General features: G+C 42.6%; 1 protein-coding gene across 2 annotated transcripts in view; it reads left to right on the top strand.

Moving 5' to 3' along the window:
• The first annotated feature begins 362 nt into the window (after positions 1 to 362).
• Positions 363 to 13913, top strand: part of efemp1 (EGF containing fibulin extracellular matrix protein 1) — a 31164-nt gene continuing 17613 nt past the window's right edge. For both annotated transcript variants that reach the window (XM_012838865.3, XM_012838858.3), the window contains exons 1-4: positions 363 to 575; positions 1143 to 1229; positions 1437 to 1482; positions 1725 to 1994. In XM_012838865.3, coding sequence (XP_012694319.1) covers positions 1152 to 1229; positions 1437 to 1482; positions 1725 to 1994 — 394 coding nt within the window. In that variant the 5' untranslated portion in view covers positions 363 to 575; positions 1143 to 1151. The remainder of the gene's footprint in view (positions 576 to 1142; positions 1230 to 1436; positions 1483 to 1724; positions 1995 to 13913) is intronic.

Genomic DNA, 13913 nt, shown 5'->3' with positions numbered 1-13913 from the left:
CAGGGACTTGCATATCCTATTAAAATATCCCTGTCATGTACTTCAATGACATGTCATGGAAATAAGTGAAAAGAGAAAATGGCTCAGTGACAGTTTTATGACTTGGGTGGTAGGCCTTTTAAAGAGCAACGTAAAAATCAATATGATTCAAACGTTTTTACAGAAATCTACCATGAAATTGCTGCCAAACAATGTTCAGACCATGTCCTTAAGGGGGCAGGCAAACATAGGTTGAAGAGACGAATAAATATCAAGCAGGCTTTGCCTGAAGTCACTGTGTGGATTTAAAACGCCAGTAGATGGCGCCCTGCCTTGACATAGGCGTTCACGTACAGCCATGCCCGATAAGAGAATTCTGGTGATACTGCAATTGTATGAAACCTGTCCTGGGCACCGCCTCCAACATTCCAGAGAGACCGCATGTTCACAATGACTACTGCGAGCCTTTAACACTTCACGTAAATCTGGAAGTTGCTGAATGCTTTCTCTTACGTCAAGCCGCCACGATTTGGAGCATCACTTGAATTACTACTTCTGCAGAAGTTCTGAGGTCAAACAGGACAGAGAAACTGCCGGTAATGTCAGATAAGCATGAAAACATCTGTCGACGCGTTATGTCTGAGGTTACTCCAGGTGATGCTTTTGTAGGCTGTTGCCAGGGACTTTGTTAATCAGCATAACTGTTCAATTGACTTCGCAGCCTTAATGATGCTGTCATTGTATTGTTGTGAAATGTAACCTAGGCCTAATTCATTTTGTACTTTTGGTAGTCTATAGACTTGCACGAAAACTTGACAGGTGGTTGATTAAAGGGTAACAGTGCACTTTGTGCTGGCATTTAGATGAACGACTCAACGCAACTTTGTAAGGTCACTGGTTGAGGTTATCCTGCAGTAGCCTAATGAAACAAATACGAAATCTTAACTCGATACTAGGAGAGGCGCCCAAAACACGCTGAAGTTGAGGTCCTGGACCAAGGCCAACGAAAATAGTAGGCTGTTCTACAACGGGGAGATGTTCACACTTGCTCAGCAAATCCACTAGTGATGTACAAACGGGTATAAAAATGTGTAGACTATCATGAAAGTTTAGAGGATGAATTTCAAATCAGTCTTACACTGTCTACCTCGTTTTTGTTCTAGACTGTCACAATGCATGGATTCTTCCTGATAACAGCAACTTTCATCTGTGTTGTGTCGCAGGAGGCAGAGGAGCCGATAACATACACGGCAAGTGGCCGACAGTATATTCATGCTAAAATTAACTATTCATAACAAACTAGTGCTAAGCTAAGCGTTGCTTGTCTTTATAAGTGCGTTATGTTCATTAGACGTGTAGGCTTGAAATGCGTTAACAAAAATACTGTCATGAACAATAACAGGTGTTGTCCGTGTGTGGAATAATGCAGGTCATTTGTTTTTTTCACCCCACAACAGTGCACTGATGGTTATGAGTATGATCCCATCAGGCAAGTGTGCAAAGGTAAATGAAAGGGTGTACATATTTTTTCTCAGGGTGTATTGTAAGTGTGGTTTGTGTTACATCAAAGTTTTGTCATTTCTTTTCACTGCTTATCTACACTTTGCTTTAGTGCTTTAGATGTATAGCAGTACATTGACTGTGTCTACCATACCGTATCTTCTTCACTGTATAGAAGTACATTGACTGTGTCTACCATACCTTATCTTCTTCACTGCTTACTTTTCCATGCACTCTCTCCTCAGATATTGATGAATGTGCCATTTTGTCTGACGCCTGTAAAGGGGGCATGAAGTGCATCAACCACTTTGGCGGATACCTTTGCCTTCCTCAGAACGCTCAGATCTTTGTCAGTAATGGCGATGAGCCCAGCGTGCCTGCGGACCCCAGCTCCGCCAGCATCCCCAGCCACCCGACTCGTACCCAGTCCAACCGAAGAGTGGTCCAGTCTGGCGGGGGCCGAACAGTGCGCTGCAGTCCCGGCTTCACCCTGGATGAACAGAATCTCTGCAGAGGTGAGAAGCGCTCTGCTGCTGTTGCCTCCCCTGTGTGACTAAGACTGTGTACAGGGGCAAATTACTGTACTGTTCTGTTGTGGTGTGAAACAAATGACATGTTATACATACAGTACACATTCACAGCTGTCTGATAAATACATTACTTAAGATAGCAGTGCAGATCAGTCCGTAAATGGAAAGAACTCCCTGTCATTCTTTATTCCATGATCCCCTCCTCATCTTTCTTTCACATGTTCATTTTAGTAGCACTTTTATCCAGAGTGACATACCAGTGGGACTAAATACAATCTAAACTTAATTCTGTGACCAACATTGATACAAGAATGACATACCTAAGCTTCTATTAACTGATCAGATATAAGAATATAATTCGTATCAGAAGTAAATGGAGCTAATTTGAAAGCCGAGTTTGAAAGTGTGAAGAAAAGTCTACCAGCACAGAAAATGAGTCTCAATGAGTAATTGTCCTCCAGAGCAGTGCTAGAATGTTTGTGAACCCATTAGAGGTTTCTAAAAATCTCCATAAATCTGATCTTTCTTATAAACTTGTCATAAAAATGGGAACCATATGAAACAAATAACACAATATTTATATTTGTTTATTTGTCATTTGTATTTATTTTATTTATAGACCAAATGATCCAGTATTAAATGTCTTAATGTGGATAAATTATGCAAACCCATCCTTTCAGTAACTGCTGTGACCCCTTCCCTTTCATAGAAATAATTTCAACCAGCTGTTGATCAGTCTTGGTCATCGGTTTGGAAGAATGTGGGCCAATTTCTCCTTTCAAAATGGGTTCAACCCAGTTCAATTCAACCCCAAACCTTATTCATGTCCTTAAGCATAAATATTCTCCTGGATTAATGTCCAGGCTCCAGAGCACTTCTTCTGCATATCCATTGGTAGATCAACTTGTGTTTTCAGAGTTACTGACACTTTGACATTCTCCAACAACATTTTCAATACAGTATCCATAGTTAGGCCAGTGGGTCTCAATGCACCAATCTGCCCAAATCATGGTACTACCACCACTGTGTTTCACAGTTGGGATGAAGTTCTAATGTTTTGATGCAGTTTTTATTGTTTTGCCAATATAAGGCAATATAATTTAAGGCAAAAAGTATTAGTTTGACTCATGCAGTCCAGCAGTCTTCTGGCTCATCCAGGTGGTCTTTGGCAAACTTTAAACGAGAAGCGGTTGTAATGCTGTCCAGCTGATTGAGAGTTGTGCAGTGAGATTTGATCACTCTGACCCAAGATTATAACAGTTTTCCATTTAGAAGTTTTGAATTTTTTTTTTTTATTATGTTTGTATTCAATCTGAATTTGTGTTCAGTTTTAGTTTTACCCGTGGTTTCATTAGTTTCAGTTTAGTTTTTATTTCATGGAATTGTTTTAGTTTATTATAGTTTCAGTTTAAGTTTTAGTCATTTTAGTTAAGTTAAATTTAAAGTTAAAAGGATTAGTCTGCCGTGAAAAATAATCTTCTTATCACTGAAGATAGCAGCTAATCAAATGACATCTCTCCCTTCTATGCGAATAGCTAGTTAGAAAACAAATCCTAAACTAAAGTTAGCTAACCATAGCTAATAACCCAGTTTATGCCAAACAGCACATCAGAGAAATACAATTAGGTACAGTAATCCAGATTTCATTTAAATGTCAGTGAATCAGAACCCCAGCCTTTATTTAGTAAACAGAAGTATAGAAGTTTAGTGCCGTGCAAAAATACATTTTTACCTGGGAGATATTAATGTTGAGTCTAAACAGTTCTCATATTGTCTGGCTACATTGGGCCCAGGTTGTGTGCTTTTTGCCCAGCTTTTAAATCAATCTTCAGGTTTAATTGTTATGTTAAGATGCATGGCAGCGTTAAAAAAAATAGAGAGATATTTTCCCATATCATTATGAAAAATATTTAGGTTTTATTTTGAAATAGTGAGGGGCCACAGAAAATGAAATGGGGGCTCTGCCCCCTCCTGCATTTGGTCTTTGCAAACTTTGAAATTATGTACGTGTTTATTTCCATATAGAGTGGGGCTTTGAGATCCGATCCTATTGGGTGTAAACTGACGTACTTCCAGCTGTCCACTTGTGTTCAGATCATCCAAGACGCATGTTAATGCCAGGTGTGGACAGCCTCTCACTCCCGACACCCTAAGAAAGGCTAATCACATGATGGTTAGATAGACAGATGTTACTTGTCCTGTGCCACGTGAAGATCCTCCTTGCTGGCACGCCCACTCCTGGACAGCCACACCTGGTGAAAGTAGAATGGTGTCCAACTTTCAGCCTGACTGTGGATTCTAGAAATATCCTTGTAACTTTTTCCATGCTGATGAGCACGGCAATTCTTTTTTTTCTGGCATTCTTTGAAATCTCTTATCGAGGCCAAATTTTGATAGTGTAGATTCAGGTTTATGTGTTTCATCCCATTGATTAAATCACCTCAGTCTTATCCCCGTAGTGGTTCATAGACACAGATGAGCCAAACATCATGGCCACTCCCAGATAAAGTGAATATTACTATTGATGATACAGCATCTTATCTGGCTATATGGACAATGTGCTTTACAGAAAATCTATGAAGTGTCATGACACAGTGGGTGCTGTACTATGGGGCACAGGGACAGTCTGTTGGAGGGTGATAGTCTTGGTCACCTCCGCTGCGGCAGGATGGCAATGAGGAGAGGCAAGCATACTGGTTCAGGAAGGAAGGAGAGTGGCAACAGCAGTGTTATTGTTGGTACCTGCCTGCAGCGGATAGGAATAACATTTCCCCTCGACCGGTGAATGACATCTAGAACCCCGATGCATGTAGTGACCTCGGCAGAGCATCCCCAGTGGGCAGAGGTGGACAATGTGAAAGCCAAGATGATCTGTTGTGGTAAACATTCAGCTGCTGTTTATTGTGGGTTTTTCATGGGGCGGTTGAGACAAGAGGCAGGGGAATGACTCATACATAGAATCAAGCAAATACTTCAAACATCATGCTTCAAACATCATGCTTCAAACATCATGCTTCAAACATCATACTGGCATTCAGATTTACATCAGGCATACATACAGGTGTAGAAAGGGAAAAAGTAAAGTAAGAAAGTAAGGCCAGCATACAAATATAATCTTAAATCTCACAACATATTTAGGATCTTAATCTAGTCATAGGGTTCCTATTGGTAGAATGAGTGGTTGATTGTAATGGTCCATACCAGCCATTCAGCCACTGGAGGTAATGATCAGGAACAGGAGGAATGTCTCTAGGTGTTGGACAGCTGAGCAGAACAGCCTCCACCATGGATCCAGGCAGCCAGATAGTTGATGTTTGATACTGAAAAGTGACGCAGTATTGTATCTCCAGATGTTGATGTTTGATACTGAAAAGCGAGGCAGTATTGTATCTCCAGATAGTTGATGTTTGATACTGAAAAGTGACGCAGTATTGTATCTCCAGATGTTGATGTTTGATACTGAAAAACGAGGCAGTATTGTATCTCCAGATAGTTGATGTTTGATACTGAAAAGCGAGGCAGTATTCATTGTATCTCCAGATGTTGATGTTTGATACTGAAAAGCGAGGCAGTATTCATTGTATCTCCAGATGTTGATGTTTGATACTGAAAAGCGAGGCAGTATTGTATCTCCAGATGTGCTATGTGAGCTCTTCAACTCAACACCATTGTCAGCATTAACAATATTCTCAAGAAGGTAACTTAACATTGGGCTATATGTGACAATAAAAAACTGCTACATACAAGAGTTTAACTTAACTATACTATTAAATACAAAACATCGAGACATAAGTACATACAATCAGGTTCCTTTAAAATGTACGAAACAAAATCAACAAAACAAAATCAACCGAGCAGGATGATATACAGTAAGGATGAGGGAGAAAGTGGTAAAAGTGTCAAAACCTTGACAAGTCCCAAATTGTTCTGACTAGATGACTGAATCAGACAGAGTCATCTCCAAAATGGTACAGGTTGTGGGCAGCTCAAAGTCAGCAGTGGTGAGTAGCTACTGACAGCAGTCCACGTAGAAACAAACCATGATCTAGAAACAGGCTATTCGACACCCACGGTTCACTGAGGGCAACAATGGGTATCCTATTCGGTCTTAACAAACTGGCTTCTGTGTCACAGTACGCAGTGCATCACACTCAGGCAGGCACCATACATGTTAGATGGTCATTTACTTGTCCATAATGGAGTGGCTAAAAGTTGATATGCTTATATGCTCACAGCACACAGTGCATCTCACTCTGCTGTGTATGAGGCCGCATGGTTTCAGATCAGGAAGACTGCCCGAGGTCACCTGGTCCAATGATTTCCATTTTTTCTTTGACATCATGTGGATAGTGATGGCACCAGGATGCATTATGGGAAGCTAAAAAGTCAGTGGAGAGATTATGATGCTCTGGGAAGTGTTCTGCTGAGAAATCCATTCATGTAGATGTTGGTTTGAAATGTTCCTCAAACATGACTGTAGAATAGGTACACGTCTTCATGATAATGATATCCCCCAATGGTACACTTCTTCATGATAATGATATCCCCCAATGGTACACTTCTTCATGATAATGATATCCCCCAATGGTACACTTCTTCATGATAATGATATCCCCCAATGGTACACTTCTTCATGATAATGATATCCCCCAATGGCACACTTCTTCATGATATTGATATCCCCCAATGGTACACTTCTTCATGATAATGATATCCCCATAGTACACGTCTTCATGATATTGATATCCTCCAATGGTACACTTCTTCATGATAATGATATCCCCCAATGTCATCTTTCCTCGATTTCAATCCAATCAAGCCTCTGTGGGACTAAGTCCCATCCATGGTGGCTCGACCTCACCCTCAGACTTAAAGTATCTACTGCTAATATCTTGGTGCCGGATACCTTATAGAATCTTATAGGTCTTATAGAGTCCATAGTAGAGTAGTCAGCAGTAGACAGCCAGCAGCTTATTAGGCAGGTATACCTATTTTATTCCAATTATATAATGTAAAGGTATACCTATTTTTAACTGGGTTCTCTTTATCTTTTTGTGACTGCGGTGAAGATCAGATCACATTTTAAGTCACATATATGCAGAATTTCAGAAACTACTTATGGGTTCACAAATGTTGTGGCATTACTGTAAATACTGCTCAGCATCACACAAACATTACACAGAATATAACTGAAAAGCAGAATGTCAAAGGTTTTGGAGAAACGTATATCAACTCTGTGGGTCAGATATGTCAGTGCTTGTGGAAGAGCAAGTGCTTCAGGAAGGTATATGCATATTAAATGCATATTGGATGTGTCTTATAAGTAGCTGTTTACAGTTCCACTAGATGCTGTGACAGGAAGCATCAAGGAGTTGATCAAGGGAGAGATATGAAGAGAGGCATGATGTGCGTGTTTTAAAGTGGCATTATGTAGCAATTGTACTTCAGGGTTAGGGTTAGCCGTTTTACCTTAAAATAACAGCTTAAAAAAAGTGGGGCGCTACAATGACGTTTAATATGGAGAATCGCCTCTGTGCCATTGCCATACCAGGGTCCGTAGGCATATTACTGCGTTATGTAGGTTTGCCTGAAGCCGCCCGGTTACTACTGTCTGCCGAACTAGTAGCTTATTTGCCGTCTTGCTTTGTCTTGTGTTGCACTTGCTTGATGTTTGACTGTGTTAGGAAAGTTGTTGACTCACTAGTTTGTCATAGTGTCAAAGTAAGCTAATTTCATGAGGTTTCGCTAGGTTTAGCCGCTAGCATCTCGTTAGCGATTAGCAATTCCTCCGTTGTGCTGCTTTAAGTGGTTAAAGACCAGATATGCTATTGCACTTTGGGCCTCCTGCAGTGGTTTGATGGTGCATGCTGGAATGGCAGTAGGGTGTTGCAGTGGCTCAGTCCTGAGATGGTGAGAGCCTGATCCATGTGTTGAGCCACATACTCTGACAGGTAAGGTCTTCATGATGCTATGTGAGTGAATTCACATGATCAAGAAATGTATGTAATGTGGTCCTAGCTTATTGGTGTGGATAGCTTGCTGGTCTATCTTTATGTGTTAACTTCCTGGTGGACTTACATTGTGATAATGGTGATCACCATTGAGCTGGTCGGTGATGCTGTGTTGTATCGCAGGGCTAGCTGGGATGACACCAAACTCTGTCTTACACAGGTTAACTCTCTGGAGTCAGTGGCATTGCCAGCAATATAAGATCACCCCTCCCCTACATCTTGCATAAAGTGTCAAAATAGCATTGACATAAACCTAAAAGAATTGTATGGTGCCAGTCATAAATACGGTGTATCTATCTATACTGTGTATCTATTTACTCTTGCATGTGTAACGAAGTTGTTAGGATACCATAAGAAATGACAAGTCTCATTGAAAGATGATTTAGCCCGTACAATGGCCATGGTCTGTTGCTGTTCCACACCAATTGTATTTCATTATATTTCCTCTGTAGTCATCTTCTGTAGTCTTCATATGAGGTTCTTGTGAAAAGTCTTTAATTAGGATGGAGAGGTGGGGCTATTTGCCTGAACAAAGGTGTTATCAACCGCCTCTTCATATTCAGTACAATAGTCATTATCCTCTTCATACTCAGTACAGTAGTCATTATCCTCTTCATATTCAGTACAGTAGTCATTATCCTCTTCATATTCAGTACAGTAGTCATTATCCTCTTCATATTCAGTACAGTACATTTACATTTACATTTACATTTAGTCATTTAGCAGACGCTTTTGTCCAAAGCGACGTACAAGGGAGAGAACAGTCAAGCTAAGAGCAATAAAAAGCATGGTGTAACAATAAATACTACTTTACATGAGAATTAGAAAAAACAACAACCTAGAAAAGAGGAAAAAGAAGTGCAGGAATGTAACTGCTGAAATGCAAGTTAAGCGCTAGTCAGGTGCCAGTTAGGAGGGGAGGTGCTCTCTGAAGAGTTGGGTCTTCAAAAGCTTCTTGAAGGTAGAGAGGGACGCCCCTGCTCTGGTAGTACTAGGCAGTTCGTTCCACCAACGTGGAACTACAAATGAAAATAGTCTGGATTGCCGTGCTTGCACGGACGGCAGTGCCAAACGACGCTCACTAGACGAGCGCAGCGTCCTGGGTGTAACATTTGCCCTTACAAGAGCATTTAGGTAGGTGGGAGCAGAACCAGTAAGCACTCTGTAGGCAAGCATAAGTGACTTGAACTTAATGCGAGCAGCTACTGGCAGCCAGTGGAGCTCAATGAGTAGCGGGGTGACGTGTGCCCTTTTCGGTTGGTTGAACACCAGACGCGCCGCCGCGTTCTGGATCATCTGTAGTGGTTTCACCACGCAAGCCGGCAAGCCCGTTAGGAGGGCGTTGCAGTAGTCAAGGCGGGAGCTCACCAAGGTTTGCACCAGCAGCTGGGTGGCATACTGGGTTAGGTACGGCCTGATTTTGCGGATGTTGTATAGCGCAAAGCGGCACGACCTGGAGACAGAGGCGATGTGGGCCGTGAAGGTCAGTTGGTCATCAATAATGACCCCGAGGTTTCTTGCTGTTTTGGATGGAGCAAGAGATAAAGAGTCAGTATTGATCTTGATGTTGTGGTGGATGACCTGTTTGGCTGGGAAGACCATCAGTTCCGTTTTGGCCAGGTTCAGCTGAAGGTGGTGATTTTTCATCCATGTGGATATATCAGCGAGACAGTCCGAAATCCGCGCCGAGACCGTGGTGTCCTCAGGAGGGAAAGACAGAAACAGTTGAGTATCATCGGCATAACAGTGGTAGGAAAAACCATGCGAGCGGATGATAGGGCCCAACGAGGTGGTGTAAATGGCAAAGAGAAGTGGTCCCATCACCGAGCCTTGGGGCACCCCAGTGGTGAGGCGGTGAGGTACAGACAGCTGACCTTGCCATGACACGTTGAACGAGCGCCCAGTGAGGTAGGATTCAAACCAGGAGTGCGCATTGCCAGAAATGCCCATACTTGACAGTATGGACAGAAGGATGCGGTGGTTGACTGTATCAAACGCAGCTGATAAGTCAAGCAGGACGAGAGCCGAGGATTGAGCTGCTGCTCTAGCTGTTTTTAAGGCCTCCATTACAGACAACAGGGCTGTTTCGGTGGAGTGACCGCTTTTGAATCCAGTGGTTCGGATCGAGGAGATTGTTCTTTGACAGGAACTCGGTGACCTGTTTGGAAGCTGCCCTCTCAATGGTTTTAGATAGGAGCGTGAGAAGTGAGACCGGTCGATAGTTTTCCACCTGAGTGGGATCGAGAGACGGCTTCTTGAGCAGCGGCGTTACCCGAGCCCCTTTGAAAAGAGAAGGAAATGTTCCAGAATTAAATGAAGCATTAATCACCTGTGTTATTGCCGGTAAGACGGCAGGCGATATGGCTTGAAGGATGTTGGATGGGATGGGGTCCAGCGGGCATGTAGTTGGACGGCTACCTGTTAGGATTTTGGAGACCTCACTCTCGCTGAGAGGGATGAAAGAAGGAAAAGATGAGCTATTGACGGTTGCGCCCTTAGGGGAGGGGGACAGTTGGTCGAACTGTTGCCCGATGGCTGCCACTTTCTCTGTGAAAAAGGAAGCAAAGTTATCAGCAGTGAGGTTAGTAGCTGGGGGGGGAGGAGGAGGGTAGAGCAGAGTTTTGAAGGTGGAGAATAGTTTCAGAGTGTCAGTTGCACCGTTGATTTTGTCATTGAAAAAAGTCTTCTTAGCAGCAGTGATGCTGGATGAGAAGGAGGCCAGCAGTGTCTGGTAGCTTGCAAGATCGTCCAGCGCGGCAGATTTGTGCCACTTTCTCTCAGCCGCTCTGAGATTGGAGCGCTGCGTTCGGAGGGTATCACTCAGCCACGAATGAGACTGGGTAGATCGAGCAGGTCTGGTGGAAAGTGGACACAAGCTGTCCAAGCATGAGCTCAGAGTGGAGCAGAGAGCTTCTGTGGCATCATTGACACCTAGTGAGGAGAAAGTGGATAAAGGTGGAAGAGCAGAAGAAACCAGAGAGGAAAAGTGGGTGGGAGAGAGGTTGCGGAGGTTGCGCCGGAACGAGACCATCGGAGGGGGGACAGAGGGTTGCTCAATGAGCCGAACATCGAAGCGAATGAAGAAGTGGTCCGAGCAATGCAGAGGGGTTACCGTTAGGTTGTCCGTGGTGCAGTTCCGAGCAAGGATGAGGTCAAGCTCTTTTCCTGCTTTGTGAGTTGGAGGAGTGGGGACCTGTTGTAGGTCGAACGAGTGAACCAGGGTTCGAAAGTCAGCTGAGTTGGGATTGTCTAGGTGGATGTTCATGTCGCCAAGGATGAGTGTTGGACACTCCTGCTCAGGGATGGATGACAGCAGGGTGTCCAGCTCATGGACGAAATCACCCTGTTGTCCTGGTGGACGGTAGATAACAATCACATAAGTAGTCATTATCCTCTTCATATTCAGTGTGCAGTAGTCATTATCCCACCCACTGTTGCCTTTTGATGCCACAACAATAATAAGACATATTTTTTATTTATTTTAGTAATACACAGTAATACACATGCAAAAGATGTTAAAATCCCCCCTGCTATTGGTTGGGGACTTCCCACATCAGCCAATCCGCTTACTGTCACCAACCATGGATGCAGCAACAATGCACGACTGACGGGAGACAGCCGCAACACTCACTGCATGTTGTACCAGGGATCCGTAAAGGCCCTCTGTATGGTACAGCCTACGCTGTCTGTAGCCCACAAGTGTTAAGCACCACACCATGATTTCCCAACCGTATAACCTGAGCTGCAGGATACAACAACACAAATTAAGTTGTCTTTGTGAGCATTTCTCAGTTTTTTTTTAAGCAGACACCATAAATGTTAGATGGTCATTTAATTGTCCATAATGGAGTGGCTAAAAGTTTATATGCTTATAGATTATATGTCTACAGAAGACGCAAGAAAATGCAAAGTGTGATTGCTCAACAGTAGCAGACCCTCGCCCAGCAAATGACAGATCGTACAGCCCCAATGCTGATTATTAAAATGATAAGCATACAGCACACAGTATGCTTTAAGATGAATAAAACAGGTAGCATTCATCTATTTTTAAATGTCTTTTAAATATATTAAAATTAGTGCTGAGTTGATGGCAATTTCTTGAAATTTACAATTTACATTGCTAATTGGTCCAAGTACTGTTCCTTGAGGTACACCACAGCACCCTATAGTATCTTGATTAGAGGCATGAGATGAGCAATTACAGCCCCTATGAAATGAAGACAGGAGAAAGAGGACAAGAGGATTTTTTTTTCAACTATGTTCAAAACAGCAGATAAGAACTTGCTTGTATTAAACCTTACATTAACTGCATTACATTAATACATGGCAGAGAACCCTTTTTCTGCAATAACAGCCTTACGAATTTTTGAAATAAGAATGTACCAGTTTTGCAAATGTCTTGAGTGATATATTTCCTATCCTTCATGGCAGAATTGATAAGATCATGTAAGTTGGTAGGATGTCACCTCTGGACGGCAGTTTTCAAACAGTTAGTAGGGTTCTCTGACTGTGGCATTCTGGAACAAGATTCATGCCACGTGTTGTGCTTTGCAGATTAGTCGATATTCTGTTCTTGTCTGACTAGAAAACCTTTTCCTACATCTTAACTTGGTCTTAATGGCAATGGCGTCTTTCTTACCATCCTCCTGTAGAGGTCACTTTGTTGGAAAGCTCTTGAGATTGTGGACTCATGAAACTGCACTCCAATTCCGGCTACTGAACTTAGTAGATTTTTCAGGGTGATGACTGGACTCTTTCTTGTCTGCCTCACCAGTCAGTGTCTTCCTCTGATGCAGTTTTGAGTGATGTGCAAAGCATGCAGCTTCCTCAGATTGATCAAAAAGTGTTCACTAGGACAGTGTTTCTCAAACTTTTTCAGGCCAAGGACCACTTAGCCAATAAAAAAAAACTCGCGGACCATCTAACTAAATAGTATATCCCCGGAACAACAGGCCTCCTACCCAGAACTGGCACCAGGCAATTGTTAGCGGCACGTGATTTCCGCGGGTGGGCACTCCTTTTTTATCGGTAGGCTAGTTATAGATATGACAATGCGCTAGGCAAAGCATATGGAACCCTGCTCCATGCGTGACTTGTTTAAGTTAAAAACTATAGTTCGCTCACAGCCTCATACTCCTATCACACACTCAGACACGCCAATGTATCACTAAACACCAATAAACACAACGATGCGCATACCGACCACGGGACCGCAGTAATTCACTACCAACCATAGGCAAGCCGACTGGCATTAATATAGCCATCCTAGTAGTCAACTTTTCATAATTATGAGTTGTCATTATCCAACGACACACAACACAGAATAAAGTTATCATCTTGCTGTCTCCGCAGCGGAAGAAAAAAAATGCTGTTTGAATGCAGCTCCGCGGCGGGAGTGACCCTTCTCCTTGTCTGTGTCAGAGCCATTCTCATTTAATTTTCTTTTCATTGTCCCTGTCTTAAGCCACCGATCCATGACCTTCTTAATAGATTAGGCTACTCTTTAATAGATTAGGCTTCTACTGACTGTGTTCTCTTCGTTCTGAGTTGTATGTTAGAAATGTCGCAATAATTTACTTGTGGCCGTCGCGGACCATTACGGGGCACTGGCGGACCACACTTTGAGAACGACTGCACTAGGACATCCAAACACCTGAATATTATCCTTGTGATTTTCTATCCAGAAAGAAAATTTTACTGTAAACACACATACTGAACACATACTGAATATATGTTAGCAGTGTATCTGATAATGTAATCTGCTATGGATGTCCATTTTTATGTAGAGGCAGGTAGTCAGGGTGCAATTTGTCAAAAAAACAGAGGGGGGGATGTTTTTTTCTCATGAAAAAACAAGCAATAAATAGGTCTAATTCTTTTCAAGTTAACGGTA

This window comes from Clupea harengus, chromosome 13, assembly GCF_900700415.2.
Source record: "Clupea harengus chromosome 13, Ch_v2.0.2, whole genome shotgun sequence".
NCBI lineage: Eukaryota > Metazoa > Chordata > Actinopteri > Clupeiformes > Clupeidae > Clupea > Clupea harengus.
This window is presented reverse-complemented; position numbering and strand designations above follow the sequence as displayed.